The sequence below is a fragment of the Salmo salar genome, chromosome ssa26, assembly GCF_905237065.1.
Source record: "Salmo salar chromosome ssa26, Ssal_v3.1, whole genome shotgun sequence".
Classification (NCBI taxonomy): Eukaryota; Metazoa; Chordata; class Actinopteri; order Salmoniformes; family Salmonidae; genus Salmo; species Salmo salar.
In genome coordinates, this window is record NC_059467.1 from 18983618 (window position 1) to 19003774 (window position 20157).

Here is a 20157-nt window from a genome sequence, read left to right on the forward strand (position 1 = left end):
CCCATCCAATCATACATTTTAATTTAGGAGACTAGACATGGTAAGTAGACTAAATATAGGAGACATGCTCTTAAAGAGGAGTTCATGTTTAGGGTTTACTTTGAATATTGAGCCTGTATACTACGTCATGCTGAACGGCTTGACTCATTGACCTATTTGTACTATTCTATGTGCCATATCAAACCATGGGGAGAACAACATTGTGATATTATGAAAGAATGACAGTAAACTGGATCAAGATGACAAATCAATCAGGTAATGTATTTACATTTGTTGCTTTAGGTCATACATAAAGCAACACAGAATCTCCATGAGAAAAGCAGGCTGCATTTGAAGTCCCATAAAACATTATTCAATGTATTCATTTAAGACAACATGAGTTATGAACCTGTTGGGAGATTCATTCCCTTTGTTTGTGTGGGTCAAGAAAAAGTTATCCTGGGTGACAGCTTCTGGAAGAGAGAAAGAAAGATGGCAAAAGATGGGAGAAAAAGTGGCATGCCTTTACATGACAGAAAGCTGTCTGTCAATCTTTCAACATGCACTTGGGAAGACCAAAGCAGTCCAAACACCACAGTTTCCTTGTTATGCATGCAGACACTGAAAAGACAGTCTCTTAGAAGGTGTGACTTTGAACATCATGGTATTATGATGTGTTTCAACCTATAACAAGTGTGTGCTGTAGTTATGGTCCTGCTGGGTGTGCAGGACACAGACATGAGTAGTTTAATAACTTCATAGGTTCCCGGGATTCCCACATATTTAGCCTCACATTGAAGTGTTTTACCATTTTATTTTCAGGACAACCAGGGCTACAAGTAGAACATAACATTTGACATAAACAGTTGCATTCATGAGTTTTATTGACAAAGGTCAATAAAAAAAACAAGGTCCAGCCCCCAAAAAAGCTGATTTAAAAATGAATTTATAATAATTACAATTGTAAATTCGAAAATGGTTTGCTTAGTGGGAAATGAATATCCAACTAGTCAGTGACAACTGTGTGGACTATGGAGTTTGTGACAGCAACTATGTGAGTTTATAGACACTATGTCCTGAGATTTCCTATGATCTACGAAGAAGAACACCTTACCTCCTAACAACTCTTGATTGGCTTATGAGCGTTATAGAGCAGACCAGATTACATGTACGTGTTTGTGAGAGTCTCAGCCTTTCATAGTACGGTCATAATAGTTTGTAGATTAGACATTTTTGTGAGAAGAACCGTTTTTGGGATCTAATATCGCCTGATGCAGACAAAATAGAAAAATCCAATGCTAAAAACTGCTGTCTGTAGCTCAAACACAGGGGTTAGAAGCATTTTTTACTTGTGTGTGGAAATGCTGACAGTAACTGGGACTAATCTAACAAAGCATCCACTCCAAAACATTATTCACAAAACCATGTGACCATGCAGGTGATCACCTTCAGAACGGCATGTCTCCTAACCAATCAGGAGGCTCATCATCAGAAAGTTGAAAATAGACTTCAAGTGAACAAGAATAGAAATGAAAGGAAGGAAATATAGTAGGTTAGAATAGACAAAAATCAGAGGAAGGATGAAATCCAGTTAAAATGCATAGAAACATTGTAATTGTTAGATAACATGAGATTGTGCTGTTCAACAACATGCAATTTAGCACTGTACAGTGTACTGCATGAATGATGTAACTTCTGGTTAGGGCTGAAAACACTTCTCATTTTTAAAGTGCACCAACTGTATCTTTGGAATTTGTATTGGTAGTAAAGCTGAGATCCTGCTATCATACTTAACATGGTTATTAACAGTGAGATTAGTGGCAAGCACATACACACCACAGCATTCAAACATAGCCTGTGTTATCATGTCAGATTCAGTCCTTCTGAACAATTCCTTTCAGCAATATTCTTAACATTATGAAAAACATATTGAAGTGAAATAGACCTGTACAAAATAACAAAAATGAAGAAAAACCTCCTCTATTACAAACATACAACAACTCTTTAGAAGATTGTCTCTTATTCCACCTCATCATACAGTAAATTGAATTTGGCCTTGCATCTGTTTCACCAACAGGTGGCAGCAATGAGTAAGCATTAAACAGTCCATGAACTGGGGTAGTAAACCGAAGCCCATGGCCATGAAGCCTCTTCCCCTTTTTAAGTACAACGGACAATGCACAAAAATACTGGAGGCACTGGGCCATAAAATAAAGCAATAAAAGTTATTATAATGTGTAGCGAAAGTACACTACGGTCATGGTGTCATACGAGATCTTACAATAAAAACATATTGAAATTGAAAAAAAGATGAGAAAACCTTGTCGAGCACAGATCCACATTGGCCCCCGACCCCGACCTGTGAGTTCAGCAGGGTTTAGTAAACGTGCAGCGTCAGCACTAGTCATTATCCAAGGCCTGGACAGCCATTAGGCAGCCATTAACTCCCACACCATTCATCAGGCATCAGCCACAGGTCAAGGCAGCTCCCCAAGTTAAAGTGCTTCAAGTCAGTCTTTTCAATTAGATTACTTTTTCCACACAAAAACTCTGTCATAACCTGAGTTAAGCCATGTATTAACTGGCTCAATGTTGACAGCCAGTTGTTGAAAGACTCAACTCTAGAGCAATATAGATTGGATGATTTCAGCAGTCATATCAACCACATACCGTAAATGATTTAGACCACCATGAAACCATGTACAGCACATTACCCCTCATCATAAAGAAAAATGTAATGTTCATGAAAACATCACACGTATCACAAACCAAGCTACTGCTTGGGAAATGTCATTTGTTCTTTGGTTGGTGTAGGACTAGATCTAATGCACTCACAGCTACATATTCTGTGAGAAAATATTAAGAAGGTGCTTGTACACATGGTCAAATGGTAGCTTGCCATCATATGACATGTCACAAATGCAAGCTACGCCAGTTAATGTTCGGCCAGGCTTCAGACCCTATTGCACGAGGGTTAGGGATAGGGTTAGGATTAGGCTTCCCTCCCTGGTGGGCCTCTACATGAGCCTGTGGCCTAGGTGTTCCTCCAGCCACAGCAGTAGGGGCTGGATGGACTGGGAGACAGGCCCGGTTTCAGAGTACATCTGCAGCAGCACCTCCTGGAGCATGAACAGCAGGGGCACTCCCAGGCTCAGCAGCTCATACAGGAAGACATAGTCCTGCGCATTGGCTCTAAAGTGGAGGCCCACAGCATGGGCCGTACCATGCACCCAGCGAGACAGGAGGCGGGGGGAGTCACACACAGCCCGGGTCACACTCAGGGGCCAGCTCAGGCTCTTCCTCAGGCGGGAGCTGAAGGTACCTGGTGACTGGCTCTGCAGGCCTTCTGTTGTGTCACAGTCGGGAGTCTGTCTCCCTGGTCCCTCCTGAACCTCGGCTCCATTCTGACCCTGAGGGAGAGACCCATTTAGTCACAAAGATGTCCCACAAATTAACATCAAAATGACAATGGCAAGTGGATGATTGAATGATCCAGAACAATTACCAGATGTGAATTGAATGTCCTCCGATGGTTCATTCCATTTTTACGGTGTGTGAAGTGCAGCTTGCAGTATAACTTGCCTAATTGAACATGATCAAAGGAGGATTTAGAAAAATTGGCAAATAAACAGTTCATTATCTCTACCCGGCACAGACAGAAGAGGACTGGCCACCCCTCAGAGCCTGGTTTCTTGCCTGGTTCCTCTCTAGGTTTCTTCCTAGGCTCCTGCCTTTCTAGGGAGTTTTTCCTAGCCACCGTGCCACTACATCTGCATTGCTTGCTCTTTGGGATTTTAGGCTTGGTATCTGTATAGCACTTTGTTACAACTGCTGATTTGATAGATTGATTGATTGACAGTAAGCGAACATCTAAACCTTAGTGATGGGAAACACATACCCTGCTCAGAGTCGAAAGCATGGCCTCCCTGGCGCAGGACGGAGCCACAGGTGTCACAGCAAAAGCACTCCCTGTGGAAATAAAGTCCCTCAGCACTGATCCTCTCCACCACGTACACGCGCTTCTGACAGGAGTGACACTTGTCACCAGACCCGGGGAACTCCCTCCGCAAGGAACCCTGGGAAACAGAACAGAGAGGCAGACAGTGCTACAAACGTTGTCAGCCCAGAAAATGACGATAATGAGGGAGTGATGCACTTGTGTCAGATTCCACAACTTTGACCCTAAAAGGCCTTATGGCCGAGTTTGGCCTTTAGTTCACAAAGCATAATGAGTCATAGAGTCCTGCAAAGAATATTCATCCCAATCCTTATTTTACACAATCTCTCTTCATCTGACTCAGAGCCAGGGCCTGGGACATAGTCTATGTTCTTCACCTAGATAAGGGCTGTTGTTCAAGGCTGGTACAGTCTGAGTGGCTGCATGCTCAGCCAGACATGCTTACCGGAGACAGAGGCGCAGAGGCTGGGGGTGAACAGGGGGAGGAGGCTTTAGGCCTGTGGTCAGTCTCATAGAGGGTGACCAGCGTCTCAGCCCTGGCTGCTATAGCCAGAGACACCTTCCCCACCGTCCGCTGACATGCAGCAAGGAGGAAAAGACAGGAGGAAGACAGGGAGGACGAGAGGGAGGAAGAGAGAAAGAGAGTAAGAATAAAGGTCAGAATGATGAAAGCAAAAGTGATAGTCCACATCGTATAGACAGACAGACAGACAGACAGACAGACAGACAGACAGACAGACAGACAGACAGACAGACAGACAGACAGACAGACAGACAGACAGACAGACAGACAGACAGACAGACAGACAGACAGACAGACAGACAGACAGACAGACAGACAGACAGACAGACAGAGAGACAGACAGACAGACAGACAGACAGACAGACAGATAGATAGATAGATAGATAGATAGATAGATAGATAGATAGATAGATAGATAGATAGATAGATAGATAGATAGATAGATAGATAGATAGATAGATAGATAGATAGATAGATAGATAGATAGATAGATAGATAGATAGATAGATAGATAGATAGATAGATAGATAGATAGATAGTTTTGACTACTTTGTTCTCTGACTAAGGCCGCTGTTGGGGAAATTAGTAAAGTTCTTTCATCAAAATAAGAGTCTCAGCTCAAAAGTATGGCCACAGAAGAGGAGGGAATGTTTTCTCATTATGGTTAGCTAGTGAGCCTGTCTGGATGCTTCAGATTGCACTGACTGCACGGCGCTGGCTCAAAATGATCAGAAATCTGTGGACAGGGAGGGGCAGTCTAACCCACAAAGTGCAGCACCACAAAAATATATTCAACCTTAGCATGAGAGGCCCCAGGATTGCTAAAAAACATCTCAAATGCTTCTTGCATGCAAGACCTTTGTGTCTACACGTGTCCTTTGTGATTTAGAGGATAGTACAAGTTACTTTAGCAGGCATGTGGCGCTGGGGGCAAAATACCTGTTTGACGTTATTAAAACCAGGTTCTGGCTTTGGTTGGAGTATTGCAGTGCGTTGTTGTTGGGATACATATGTGGAGCCACTGCTGTGACACTGAAACAGCAACATGACTGTGATGTTAATAACTACAACTGTAAGTTACATTCAAATGAGATTAGAAGTTAAACAAATATATACTTCTAAAATATATATAATTAACCAGATTACATCATGTTTAAAATCAAACAGACAGCCCTTCATTTTGTGTTTCTCTGAGGCAGCAGGCTCTGCATATAGAAATGATGTGGCCATAAATAGTGCTATGGTTTGGAGGCACACAAGAGGCACTCACCACATGTGACTCATTCAAGGGATCTCTTAGCGTTTCTTTCTTACAAAGCTGCATATCTAGTGCCCCAGATTGACTGGTCTTTGGTTTTCCATGAAGAATGAAGGAATTAGAGGAAACAGAGAAGAAAACTTAGTTGAACAGTTCAGTGACAGATAAGGGATAGGTTAGTGCATCAAAATACTAGCATAATGTTTGCTCTGCCATTAGGGGATATGGGTTTCATCATGACAGACAGATGGTGAGAAATGGATGTGCTTGTTTTCACCTTGAGTTGGAGTAGAATGGATGAGGATGAAAAAATGGTTTGAGGGAGTGAGAAGGTAGAAAGGGTGATTTCTGGACAAAGAAGGGAAGTGACTTTAGGAGTGGGAGCAGGGAGGATGGGAGGAGAGGGAATGGTCTGTTCAGCAGATCCAGGCTAGGGTGGGAATGGGAATGGAAAGTCAAAGAGGGAGAGGACTTTTAAAAGAGAGACTTTGAGAATCAGATAGGTTAAATGATAGTTGGCATGCTCAGTTTGATGGCCTACAGTACCTGGTATTCCATGGCACTCTACCGTCCTATTGACCAAGCCCCAACCTGCTTAGTCTCAACTCAAGAACACTACATTCCATTTTGACGTCAACTCAGCTATAGTGCTATAGATTAAAGACATGCAATATCTCTGCATGATGAATATTGAATGATCACAGAGGTTTTAGCATGACACACAACGATAGGGACACAGCAAGCATTTCACTGTAAGGTCTACACCTGTTGTATTCTGCGCATGTGACAAATATAATCTGATTTGATTTGACATGCTGAAACACAGACATCCATGTGGTTATTTATACCTGATGTTGAAGTAGACAGGAAGAGGAGGAAGAGGAGGATGGAGAATATGTATGAGGGGTTGAAAATGTAGAAAGGGTGATTTCTGGACAAAGTAGTGATGAAGAGATTTTAGGACGGGGAGCAGGGAGGATGTGAGGTGAGGGAATGGTCTGACCTTGTCCAGCAGATCCAGACTAGTGTGGGAATGGAAAAGTCAAAGAGAGGAAGATATTATGAGCATCAGATGGGAGTTAAATTAGAGTTTGCATGCTTAGTGGTTTGGGCCTCAAGCGCCTGGTATTCCATGACACTGCATTCCATTGAAATGGAAACTCAGAGTGATATAGATAAAATGTGTATTTCTTCATGATAAATGTTGAATGATCACAAAGGTTGTAGCATGACACACAGTGATAGGGACACATACAAGACAGTGAGACAGACATGGATGTGGTTATTCTTTACCTGAGGTTGGGGCAGACAGGATGAGAACGAGGAATAGCGATGAGGAGGTGAGAAGGTAGAAAGGGTGATTTCTGGGTAAAGGTGTAATGAGGTGACTTCTGGACTGGGGTTAGGGAGGATGGGATCAGACTCTGAGGGAATGGCCTGTTTATCAGAATCAGGCTAGGTGAGGAATGGGACAGAGGAGATTTGCAAATGAAAAAAGAGGGAGAGGATTGTTAAAGGAGAGCTTTGAGTGTTAGTAATTAGATATAAGTTACAATGAGAACTGGCGTGCACAGGGGGATAGGCTTTAAGCAAAGGTATTCCGTGGCACTATCCTATCATAGTATTAACTAAACCCCAACCTGCTGAGCCTCAACACAACAGCTTACCCTGGTTTCCACTGAGATGGAAACTCATTTAAAGAAGGTGAGCAGTATCTTTTTTGATGATAAAATACCATGGAAATACCTTTTCCTGTAATGGAAATTGCAGTATGATGACTACTCCAGCACTAAACACCTTGCTTGATGACTGCAGCCTCTTCCAGTGAAGCACAGAGAACCCAGTGCAACCTTTCAACAGTGTCCATGCTGAAACCCTCTGAGTCTCTGAGCACACAGAGTAGGTGAATTGCCATCACAGACAGAGCTGAGAGAGGAGGCTACCTAGTTTTCAGCCTGAGCTCTCTTCTGCAGGTCTGTCTCAGTGGGAGTATACAATCACGATGATTTCTGCTTAAACAACGAATTGCCTGATGTGTTTTCACAGGGCGTTATATTGTTTTAAGAAAGCCTTGTTGAAACCCACAACGTAAACAGGCATATATTGACAGACAGTGAAGGACGATATAAATTACAGATGTAGGATCTTAATTTGATCACTATTTTGTTGCTGAGAATTTTCTTGCACAGCAGGAAATGCAAACTTGTAATGTATTCAAGGTTTAAAAAGGTTTCTAAAGTTTGTAATTTCCACTTTAAAATGTCAGACTTTCTTTGCCCTAACGAAAAATGTATCAACACAAAAAAACAAAACAATGGCCATTAATTATAATCCACATAATAATTCAAATTTCCTGTTGCTGCAGGATTATTTTCCTGTTTTAGCAAACTGTCTCAAATTAAGATCCGACATCTGTATAACAGAACACTGTGTCCTACAATAACATGAAATCACCTGCGCTGGCTGTGTTCTGTTGCTATAGACTCTGAGCAGCTGATGAAGACATCGCCAAAAAGGTAATGCTTCTGGAGATGATGGATGTTGAATTTCAACACAGGGAGGATTATATGAACTCTGTGCAGCAACAGTAATGCCAAACAAGACTGAGCGTGCAACACGACAAACACACTGAGGGACGGGAGAGGTGAGGGGTCAGAGTACAGGGGTCAGATAGTCACCTGGGACGTAGAGGTCACATCCCCAGAGAACAGTGCTCTCAGGTGGACCGCTTTCTCCTTGATACTTTTATTGTGAAACTCTCTAGCATTCTGGGTCTGAGCTTTCTTCTGCAGGACACATACCATGAGACACAGAGACAAAGAACAGGCATCAGAAAGAGAAAGCTGCACCCGCAACACAGTACCACATACTCCCTGTCTGATGAATGAGTCTGAATAGTAATTATAAACTCCCAAATCCGTTATAATGTACGGAGAAAAAAAAGTAGGAAATGTATGCACTCATTATTGTAAATCGCTCTGGATAAGAGCGTCTGCCAAATGACTAAAATGTCAAAGGTATTGATCAAGCATGATAAGTGGACTTTGGTCCTGCTTTCCCATTGTTTATTGGATGGTGGGGAACAATAGTGTTGCTGTGTGGAGTAGAGTGGCAGTGTTTATAACACTAATTTGACACACCAGCAGAGATGACTCCACTCTTATACCTGTGCTCCTGGAACAGCAGACTGAGACCCAGACAGAGACCCAGACTGAGACCCAGACAGAGACCCAGACTGAGACCCAGACAGAGACAGACAGACACACAGGCCTGGCACAGAACAAGGCCACAAGGGCAGCCCACTGGCTAAACTTGCCAGTCAGCAGCCTCTGTGCCTCTTTGTCTCTGCCAGGGATGTGGGTCTGTTCTTGCCATTGTGGTCAGTGTGGATGATTAGGGGTTGACTTCACCAGCTGACTATGTGCTATACAATGCTAAATGTATAATCACGATGATTATCTCAACATTCATATTCAGCCTTTTCCTAAAAAGGATGTCTTATATGATCACACAGTAGGAGGCAGTAACAATAGAAAAAGACAGAGCAGACAAAGAGAAACAGACAGATGGAAAGGAAAGGAGAGGAAAGGAAAGGAGAGGAAAGGAGAGGAAAGGAGAGGGGAATAGGTCACCTGGGTGATCTTTTCCTCCACTTCCTGAAGGCGTTGGAGCATTCTAGACATGGCTAGGACTGCTGAGTGGCAGGAGGGAGAGTAGCCAGGGTACTCTGTGCTCTCTGGCTTTTGAGGCTGCATCTGGGGTTGCGTCTGAGCACATGTCTGATCAGCCTGTCTGACCTTCCTGAGTGTGGGATTTGGGATGGATGGGGGTTGGAGCTTCGGTTGGGGCTTGAACTGGGGTTGGGGCTGGTGCTGAGACTGAAGCTGGGCTTGGAGCTGGGGAGAGAGCTTGGGTTTGGGAGGAGGCTGTGGTGGGGGTCGAGCAATGCACTCAGCTGCATATTTGGCACAGGTTGCAGACGGAAACTGGAAACACACAGCACATGTGAGCTGCAGTTCTATGGCTCTCCATCAAATCAGGGTGAGCTTGATGAAAAAACAAGAAGCAATTGCAGCTAACAGGCTCCAGTAGTTTAACAGCTGGAGAGAATAGGAGGGAGATTTATGCCCCATGCTTTTCTTTATCGTGTGAATCTACTTCACTGGGGGGCTTATTTTTCATTTCCAACCCACAGGGAGCATTAAACAATCTCACCCCAGGTAGGTGATGACTGGTTTGTGAGTGAGTGTATACCAAAACTGAGTGACAGTGTGTGTTCTGCAGAGTGTATTAGCGTGGGTATGTGTGTGTATTACAGTATGTTGACCAGGCCTGCTCCAGTCCTCTACCTGTGTCTTGGGGGGAGGGTTGAGTGGGGTCTGCTGCCTGAGGTTGGTGAAGCGTGGGGTCTCAGTCATGTCCATGGAGCGCGGCCGAGGGGCCCTCCCAGAACCCCAATCACACTGAGACTGATGGGGTTTGTCAGCCAGAATCAAAGCCAAGGAAAAAGGTTAGTAGAAAGACAGAAAAGGAAGAAAAGAGAAAAAGTGACTTGCGAGATAAGTTAAGTATCTCACCAAACAGTTAAGAACAAATTCTTATTTACAATGACGGCCATAACCGGCCAAACCGGGACGACACTGGGCAAATTGTGCACAGCCCTACGGGACTCCCAATCACAGCCGGTTGTGATACAGCCTGGAATCGAACTAGGGTGTCTGTAGGGACGCCTCTGTTCTATAGCACACTGTGGTATAAAGCATCTGACAACAAACATGCCAGGTACTATACCATACTACAGTACTGTATAAGCTATGGAGGACACTGTCCAACACTGACAAAGTCCTGAGGAGGGGGGATGAGGGACATATCTTGGTGGTTCTGACCTGTCTCCGGAGGGTGAAGCTGGGGTTGCTCTCCTCAAACTTGGACAGGAGCTGGCTGGCCATGGAGCGGACCTTGTTCTCCTTCACCTCCCTCCCCTCACCCACACAAGACGCACTCTGACTGGAGAAGTTGGTTGCCTGTCATGAGAAATAGTGACTTGAGTTATCAGGGCCAAAATAAGTAGTATTTTGTCGTATTTAACATTGGTGCGCTTAGAATGTCATTATGAAATTGTAGCTTGATGATAATAACTACCTCTTCCAAATAACTGCAGACTTTTCGTCTCCTTTTGTACGTTGGGTCAGTATCTTCTAGCTTCTTCTCATCCTGAAAGAAAACAAACAGGCCATAGTATATGACAAAATATGTCCGACTGCACTCAATGGTAAAAAGATTCAACATGAAAGTGAACTAATTAAAAAGAGCCCATCTCAAAAAAACTCGAGAAGAATGATCTGTCTTTATACATTTAACTTGTGGAAGGCCCCAATACAGTCCACTTATTCAAATGAAATGACTTTTGAAATGATAACACATGGAGGCTGAAAAGGCTCTCAAGCTGCAGTAGTTATCAAGGCAGACAGGCACCTTTGAGAGACGAGTGTGATTACCTTTGGTACCCTTTTTCTTGGTACCAAGTTCAGAACTTTGTTCATACTTCTGACTGCCTTTGAAGGATAGTCTTCACTGTTTTCGTCGGCCCCTCTAGAATCTGCAATGAAACACGAATGCATTAAAAGGTATGATATAATCCACGGAGCTCAGCCATGAATGCCAAATAAAAGCAATGGCCAATGTTTTTTTTACATTACGTCTAAAAGAAACCTAATATTATTGTGTTGGAAAGAACCAGATGGGGTAAGACCATCTGCTTTTCCTGAGAAATGCCACCTAATAAATAAAAGGCTTTTTTGTGGAAACCAATACTGGGAACAATTCACTTCAGATCATAGGAATGTATACAATTATTGCTAAATAGTACATCCTCATTCCGTCATGTGGGCAACCAGCTTTACTGTGGATAGAGGCATATCATGTAACCTCTCAGAGACCATAAAGCTAGTACAACTGATGTCCCTGTGGCAATAATATGCTCTGTTCACCTTAGGCATCTCAGACCAGAAACGGGAGTAAGGTGTAGTGTTTTCTCTCCAGGCATCCTAGACTCAGAAACTATCTGTAAGGTAACCTGCACTGTGCTGGGCAGATGTGCATTCCTCTCATGCCAGACAACATGACTGATAGGGTTGTGCAACGCAGACCTCCTTTCAAAGGAAGCTAGATGAAATCTCATACCCTCTTATACACCAGCTAAAGTGTCTCTAGAAAGACATAAGCTATCTGAAAGAAAGCAGGGGTCAGCCCAGAAGCAAAGGGATGAATTACATTAAGGACAGAAACAGCTTGATATGTAAAGAAATGGCCCCGGTGAAAACAAAAAAAGTGAGAGGCTGGGCTTTTAATACAGTGGACACAGTGGAGTGGTAGGGCATTCGAGGGTGACAATGACGAGGTGTTAAAATATGAAGTATCAGGTTTTGTTATTAGTTGTATGTACAGGCTACACATGGTATACACAGAACAAATAAATGCTTACTTGCAGGTTCCTTCTCAACAATGCAACAACAATAAGAAATAAGAAATGATAAGAATACGAACAACAAGTAAATGGCTCAGTAGAATATAATAAATATTTTACCATAAGTATAATACAGGAAGGCACAATTTATAGTCCAATATTTACACTCATTATGGGGAAGGGGGATAGGGGTGCTGGTATTTAAATTGTGCAGTATTTAGCAATAATAATGAGAGTTTGGTGGCAGCCGTTGTGATGTAAGTGTAGCATGAATGTGTGTGTGAGTGTGTGTCTACAGGGGGAGTATGCCTCTCCGCCCTGTCCGCTCCTCCTAATGAAGTGTTCAGAGCCAAACGCTTCTGCTGCATTTAAAAATAACTCTGACATGGGAAGGAGCCTTTTAAAAAGACCTGATGATATAAAGGGCTGCTACTGTGTGTGTGTGTGTGTGTGTGTGTGTGTGTGTGTGTGTGTGTGTGTGTGTGTGTGTGTGTGTGTGTGTGTGTGTGTGTGTGTGTGTGTGTGTGTGTGTGTGTGTGTGTGTGTGTGTGTGTGCGCGGGAGTGAAATCTGAAGTCTGGGGCTTCAGGACACACGTGTCTGCTGGGGGATGGGGTGAGGGGTGTGAGGCGTACCTGAGATGGGGAGAGGGGTGTGAGGCGTACCTGAGACGGGGTGAGGGGTGTGAGGCGTACCTGAGACGGGGAGAGGGGTGTGAGGCGTACCTGAGACGGGGTGAGGGGTGTGAGGCGTACCTGAGACGGGGTGAGGGGTGTGAGGCATACCTGAGACGGGGAGAGGGGTGTGAGGCGTACCTGAGACGGGGAGAGGGGTGTGTGGCGTACCTGAGACGGGGAGAGGGGTGCCGCGGAACAGCTCATAGAACTTGGAGAGGTAGGTGACCATTCTCGTCTTGTCTGGTTCCTGACCAGCAGCCATCTCCTCCCCAGTGGTGAAGGGCCGGATCCCAAACTCCCGCTCAGCCAGGTCACATGCCAGCTGGAGGTTGTTAGCCGAATCCTCCTCATTCAGCGAATCAAACTCTCTGAGGGAAACCGATTGTAATGATATCACGCGATGTTGTTGTAATGTTGTGTGGGTAACTAGGTGAAGGCTTTATAAGACTAAGCTGGTGTCAAAATAGAAGTTATGAAACAGTTCTAGACTAGCAGTGTAGCCCTCACTTTACCACAAAGAAGAAGTCATAAATAACAAACTGCCCTACATACTGAGTGTGACATGTAATACATAGTTATGCTTTCCAAACTCCCTTTCACATACTATAGGGTTTCTCTAAAAGCGGTTGTGTCTTCTGTGTGCTCTGTTTCATCACACCTATCAGTAACAGAGAGAGAGAACTGACATCAGGAAAAAGGCTCTTCGATGAAGCTCAAAAGTCATTCACACCCATCACTTACATTTACTCTCACACAAAGACGGTTTGTGAGTGAGAGGCAGGGGCTTGTGTGTAGATAGTACACCAGGACACACATTGACATACTTTCATGCCTGGCATGGTTTACATTAGACACCGTCAGAAGGAGACAATATTACGGTGTTGGTGTAAGAAGTTTTGCTATTACTGGTGTCTTGATGTAAATGTTAGCCTAATGAGGAAATTCCCCATTACACAATATACCATAGAGGCATTTTATGAGGAGCCAGTCTATCGACTTACAATGACGAAGTGCTACATGCCAGGGTGTGACATGAAGAAGTCTCACACATGGAGGTCATTTACAGTTACAGTAAGGTACATGAAGCCAGTCTTACTGTGGTGGTTTACAGGGTAGTTGTGTGTTGCAGTGTGTTGCTCTACATACATGAGGTGGGATCTGAACCGGTGGATGAGAGCACAGAGAGCCAGGCCGCTCTGCCACGAGGTGGTCAGGTCTGTCACGCTCACGTTCCTGTAGCCCTCGGTCTGTTTCTGACACCACGTCAGCAGCCTGCCCGGCCTGATCTCCGACTCTACACACACAGACAGGAACAAGGTGTTCAGTAGGGAGAAAACGGCGTGAAAAAGGGAGGCAATACCTAAGTTGGTCCAATAAGAAGAACATAGATGTTTGTTTTCCATTGCCCCATTTTACATTTGTGTGACTGTCCTTGTCTATCAGTGTATCAGTGTTTTGTCACTTGTCATGTGTTGTGGTTTCGTGGACACCAGGAAGAGTAGCTGATGCTTCTGCGAAAGCTGATGGGGATCCAAATAAATACTAACCACAACCCAGCTAACAGCCACCCACCCACTCACCCGGCAACACAAACACAGAGCTAACAGGAAGTTAGATCATAGATGTGGGACAGTGACAGCAGGTGACGTTAATGAGAGGTAAGACTGATAAGAGGTAAGTTAGAATAGGGGCTGAAGTATGCATATGACTCTGTCAGGACATGTCGAACCTGTCTGTCATTGTGTAATAGGACCAATAGTTGTGTAACATTGTATTTAGTGCATTATGTAGAGGCCAGGGTGTGCTTAAAGATATACTGTATACATGGAAAAAAACATTTTCTGATGATGGAGACAGTATTCATCTTTAACATGAAAATAACATGGCCAAAAATATCTTGAAACGTAACCAGCTAGACTTTGTTAGGTCTGGGGGGGGGGGGGGGGGGTCTGTACCCTATATGACCCTGTCCACAGTCAAGAGGCTTCACCAAAACTCCCCTCTCACCATAGATCATTGAAAAAAACAAACCTCAGACGGCAACTTATTTCCTAAGCAGAGATTCATGCGGGCCACTGAATGAATGAGTGCTGCAGATATTTGGGTTGGAGCCATGCACTGGATCAGAGGTAAGTCCATACTAGACAGCGGTATCCAAACACACTGTACTAAAGCCTCCCAACTCCACAGTCTCTCTGGCCTCTCTTGTATCGTGTGGCTCACCTCGTCTGGCCAGGTTCACAGGGCGACGTATTGTAGCATTACGCTCCAGAGAGCACGACTTCACTGGCAGCTCCCCATTGATGTACAGGTGACGCACCTGGAAGAAATAACAAAGAGACACAGCTGAGATTTAGGCAGAAGAATAGATGAGAAGAGATAAGAAGAGATAAGAAGACAAGCACAGTCCATCCTTCTTGTGTTAATGTTAAGGGTGAATCTGATATTGGTGACAGCAGAAAGTGAATACTGCAGTAAGCAATGTGATCCTTGAGAACGGCCTTCGTACCTGGTTTTGCCTGACACAGGTGGAGATGAGGTTGGGATACCGAGTCCCAGGGTCAATGGTGTACTGCTCAAAGTTTTTGCCAATGTTTTCAGTGGTTGTCTGCGGCAGGATTCTGTAAAGACTCTCCCTGGAGAAATATATATATTTAGTATGTGTTTGTATTTGTGTGTGTGTGTGTGTGTGTGTGTGTGTGTGTGTGTGTGTGTGTGTGTGTGTGTGTGTGTGTGTGTGTGTGTGTGTGTGTGTGTGCTGACCACTGACCTCTCAGCTAGCACCTCCAGAGGGGTCCTGCCCTCAGCCCACCTTTTCACCATCCAGGCTGAGTCAAAAGCAGCCAGGAAGCCTCTCGCACACCCTGTACCCATTGGCCAGAACGGCTGCACACAGACACATAACATCAGCATAACAGTACATTTTGTCCAACCATTTTAAAGCATGATTGAACCCTGTTGTCACAGCCTCCTCACCTCTAACAAGCTGTCCCCAACCAGTGCCACCAGTAGCTGATGTCCGAAGCGTTCTCTGACCAGCGCTGCGTTCTCCGAGGCATACATGCTGGTGAAGTCAAACATGGCCACGTCCGGCTGGCCACAGGCATTTATGGCAAAGTCCAGTGTGGGAAGCTGGTAGTTGGTGCCAAAGTCAGCAGCTTCACGGGCGTAACCCAGCAGAGCTTCCTGGTTCACATTCTCACTGCTCAGCAGCATCTCTGTGTCTATGTAGTCCTACGAGACAAAGTCAGGGGAATTGTGTTTATGACAGACCATGACCAAAAGGATGAAGTAAAAGAGGCAAAAGGAGATGCAACATTGATACCCTAGGTGTAATAACAGTTATTCAGCTCGTATATTAGAGGACCATTAAAGATGGATGCTCTTTAAATTGTACTGTGACGCCAGTCTCAAAGTCCCACATTGTCTTTATGAATGAATTCATTCGATGACTCATGAAGAACCCTGGCAATTGAAGTGAGAGCAGGCGCTGAGAGGGAGTCATAAGCCAGTGAAATATGTGCTCCTTTAGGGATGTTTATAACACTTAGCTTTCATGGATGTCATTGTGGTGCCCGCCCAGCTCATGGGCTGTTCAGCTGGCAGACCACCAAGGATGAGATTCCTCCGACCCGGCACCCTCCTCTATTAACTCCTCACCTCTCCTTCTCTCTCCCCCTCTCTCTAGTTCTCTTCCTCTCTCTCTCACACACATCTGAATGCAACACCCTCAGACAGCAAGACAAATCGGCCCGCGTCTGAATCTAGTTGATGATCCCTGATCTAAACAATGTTTGCTCACATGAATGATGACCCCCTTGTCCAGTAGGCTCTGCTTCTTCGCTGTCATGACAAAGTAGTGTGTGTTGTCCTTGTAGTACACAATGTTCTCCAGGTCAATACCTGCAACAAATGACAGACACAGACAGGAAAGTTAAAACCCCCCATGAAAGTGACAGGGTTGAAGATTGCTGTTGTTTGACAATGTGTGGATTTAAGTGCATTCTAGGGGCAGTATGCTCCTCTGGCTGACTCATTGGCTGTGGGGGATCTCAGGCCCACCTGTCTCCTCTTTGAGGTCCAGGAAGAACTTCTGGTTAAAGATGAAGGCCACACCGCTGATCTCCTCCACCTTGGCCTCGGCCGTGGTGTTCCTGTTGACAAAGTTGGCCGTGATGGCGATAGCCAGCTTACCACGGAACTCCTTCCTCTTGAACCCTGAGAGCGAGAGAAAGAGGGAGAGAGAGAAAGAGAGAGAGGCCGAGAAAGAGAGAGAGAGGGATAGAGAAAGAGAGAGAGAGATGAGATGTTACTATTCTCTGGCCAGCGGAGTCATACTAATCCAGAGGAAATCTAGCACTGAGCTGTAATCACAGGCCAGTTATTTTAGGATCAGAGAGGCTTGTTACCGAGGTGATACTGTTTACATCACCAGGGGAACAAAAACCTTGGCGGGAGAGTTGGGTCAGTACTAAAATGTTATGATCTAATAAATATGTTTTCCAGGTTGATTAACTTTCACAACTTCAGGTGGAGTAGAGTGCAGCCACTCCTTACATGAACTGGACAATTGTAAGAGAAGGCGCAGTCTCGTTTTTTCCCAGTGAGATTTTACAATATGTACTATTATGGGCTGCAATTGCGTACACTTCTGCTATTAAGGATATCTACAACAATGGAACACAATCAGTTCCTCTTCAGATATAAACATTGGGGAAATGCTTCTTGCATTGAAGTTTAATGCTATCCTCTCACTGATCCTGAATTTCTTTTTTTTTAATGGAGACATTTTAGAGGCTCATTTAATATTAACTTTCTGTGTCCTATCCAGGGCCAAACATAACTGCAGACAAGCCTTAAAATAGACTGAAGCATGGGCTTAGACTTTTAATGCCAGACTGCTATTCACTTGGGTTCCTGTTGCTGCTATTCTCACAGTTACGGTTTTATAAAAAACCTACTTTTTAAATGACATGCAAAACCTTGCCTTTGTGAAAGAGAATATGGTGATATAATTTTTAAAAGTCTTTTTGTGGTGTCAAAGCTCTACCAAAGCTCCTAAAGCCTGGAAAAGGCAACCAACCACAGCCAATACCCAGGATATGTCACTCCAGGATGTATGTCCCACAGGCCACATGTTAGTATGCTTATATCTGTCCTGGGGAAGAGGAGGGTTCTGTACCAAAGCCCTTTAGTGAAAGAAAATACCTCCTCATTACCTCTAGACCTGTGACGCAGGAAGGAAAGGAGGATGAATGTTCTAATGTGTTCAGCCTCTCTTCCTCCTACAAAATAATGTATGAGCTTCTGAGAGACGCTTTTCTAGGAGGAGGTAGCATTTTAATATGAGCCAGAAATGTTCCATTACGGTCACTGCTAATTCACTGGGGCATTTCCCCCCCTCACATCACTCTTTCCAATGCAGCTGTATTCCTCTCAGACAATTAGCTGGGTACAGAACAGATTGCGGTATATTTAACCCTCCTCTCAGACAGGGCTTGCATGGCAGTTCAAAAGTAGAAGGACTTCTAAAAAGAAAGTTTTCCTCAGGCTTTTCGTCATCAGACGATGACCTAAACGCCTCATTGTTTGGAGACAGAAAATGCCCTTTTTAGGAATAAGCATCTGATGTGGATTGGTGAGGGGATGACAGGCATCTGTGAGGGAGAGTTCAACATGCATGCATCAACTGTTGAACAGCATCCAGATGACTACACAAACAGGGTCCCAGATCTTTTTTATTAAGGTACAGAGATATGGTGATTTCATGTGTAACCTTGCCCTTTGAAGGAGAGATTAATGACATAGGGTATCGTTTTACAGAGGTGAGCTTGATTTTATGGCTTTCTAACTTTCTTGGATGAGACTATGCTTTTTTAAATGGATGCTTTGTGTAGCCAAAGGCCGCAGCCAATAACAATCGTATGTTTCTTAGTTACAGTTGTTAGGCTGTTATCCAGACAAAATAATTATATGTGAAAGGTGTCCTGGATATTATTTGAAACAAGCTACTGTCAACAAAGCAACATAAACATACTTTTCAATATAGAAATTGTGTTTGAAGGTGCTCCAGATAACATCCAACTGCATTTTAACTTGGAGCTAAATTTAGCTTCGGAGCAAGTAGTGTTAAGTAAACATATTGAGCAATCTCAGAGAGAGCCATTCCACGGATGTCATCACATGATATCATATACAGTACCATATCACCATATCCTATGTCTGGGGTCAGGTCATTAACGGTATGTAGATATACTCTGCATGGATACAGCCCGTCACCCTCCCATCCCTCCAGAGTTCTCACCTTCCAGGGTATTTCTCCTCCCATCAGCCCCCACCACCACGTCAAAGTCAATACTAGCCACGGGGTGATCGGCAGGCCTGATCTCAGCTCTCCAGCCAGGCCCTGAAACACAGACAGAGGAGAGGAGAGAGAGCAGGAAGGGAGGAGAAGAGGGGAGAGAGGGTTAGTACAGCTCCACATTCACAGGGACACACACCTCAAACAAACATACTTATCAGTATACAAACGGGTAGAGTTCAACCCAGATAGAGAGAATGAGAGGACATGGGCTAGAGAAACAGACACAATATTTACTTGGTTGCTCTTTTGGCCTGTTATTTCTGGGGAACAATGTTTATGATGCCTATCAACACCAGTGGTGAAAATGGTTTGCTGATCCTGACAGCTCTCAACAAAGAGGGTGACACAGAGGTCACACACATTGTGTAATTTAGCTCAGCAGACTATAGCGTGCTAATGTGGGGCGGCAGGTAGCCTAGTGGTTAGCGTGTTGGGCCAGTAACCGAAAGGTTGCTAGATCGAATCCCCGAGCTGACAAGGTAAAAATCTATCGTTCTGCCCCTGAACAAGGCAGTTAACCCACTGTTCCTAGCACGTCATTGTAAATAAGAATTTGTTCTTAACTGACTTGCCTGGTTAAATAATAAATAAATAAAAATGTCAGTCTCACTTGTACTGTATAATTGATACCAGGGCATTAGCCATCTACAGTATATAATTCAATACATCACAACATTTTAGCACGTAGTGGATCAAATGTGGTGAATGATGTCAGCCACAGAGGCAGTGTGAGACCCCAGCAGCGTTGGGTTGGCTGTCTATCAGCTGTGTAATATCACCATGTCAAAAACGCATTCCATCATATCAAGGACACCGAGCACCCTGTGACAGCAAATGTAAGGGGACCATTCTGTATCCAAATTTAGTAAAGACTCTTGTTTTTATCAGTTGGTTGATGTCGCTGTCGAGGCCACATGGGATAGCTAATGACCT

General features: G+C 44.2%; 1 protein-coding gene across 15 annotated transcripts in view; it reads right to left on the minus strand.

Annotated features, from left to right (window-relative positions):
• Nucleotides 1–234: 234 nt before the first annotated feature.
• Nucleotides 235–20157, minus strand: part of mical2a (microtubule associated monooxygenase, calponin and LIM domain containing 2a) — a 46017-nt gene continuing 26094 nt past the window's right edge. The window contains exons 5-30 of one of the 15 annotated variants that reach the window (XM_014175302.2): nucleotides 19165–19266; nucleotides 16923–17078; nucleotides 16663–16763; nucleotides 15837–16094; nucleotides 15631–15746; nucleotides 15370–15496; nucleotides 15084–15180; nucleotides 14007–14154; nucleotides 13029–13228; nucleotides 11217–11317; nucleotides 10861–10932; nucleotides 10605–10742; nucleotides 10068–10187; nucleotides 9351–9704; nucleotides 8397–8504; nucleotides 7012–7173; nucleotides 6567–6740; nucleotides 5996–6148; nucleotides 5731–5808; nucleotides 5400–5492; nucleotides 4383–4511; nucleotides 3878–4055; nucleotides 3485–3561; nucleotides 3302–3389; nucleotides 1426–1486; nucleotides 235–452 (exon numbers count right to left, since the gene is read on the minus strand). In XM_014175302.2, coding sequence (XP_014030777.2) covers nucleotides 1428–1486; nucleotides 3302–3389; nucleotides 3485–3561; nucleotides 3878–4055; nucleotides 4383–4511; nucleotides 5400–5492; nucleotides 5731–5808; nucleotides 5996–6148; nucleotides 6567–6740; nucleotides 7012–7173; nucleotides 8397–8504; nucleotides 9351–9704; nucleotides 10068–10187; nucleotides 10605–10742; nucleotides 10861–10932; nucleotides 11217–11317; nucleotides 13029–13228; nucleotides 14007–14154; nucleotides 15084–15180; nucleotides 15370–15496; nucleotides 15631–15746; nucleotides 15837–16094; nucleotides 16663–16763; nucleotides 16923–17078; nucleotides 19165–19266 — 3389 coding nt within the window. In that variant the 3' untranslated portion in view covers nucleotides 235–452; nucleotides 1426–1427. Of the gene's footprint in view, nucleotides 453–1425; nucleotides 1487–1732; nucleotides 3390–3484; nucleotides 3562–3877; nucleotides 4056–4382; nucleotides 4512–5399; nucleotides 5493–5730; nucleotides 5809–5995; nucleotides 6149–6566; nucleotides 6741–7011; nucleotides 7174–8396; nucleotides 8505–9350; nucleotides 9705–10067; nucleotides 10188–10604; nucleotides 10743–10860; nucleotides 10933–11216; nucleotides 11318–13028; nucleotides 13229–14006; nucleotides 14155–15083; nucleotides 15181–15369; nucleotides 15497–15630; nucleotides 15747–15836; nucleotides 16095–16662; nucleotides 16764–16922; nucleotides 17079–19164; nucleotides 19267–20157 lie in introns of those variants that run through there. The other 14 variants (XM_014175297.2, XM_014175300.2, XM_014175299.2 and 11 more) reach the window with 14 other exon arrangements.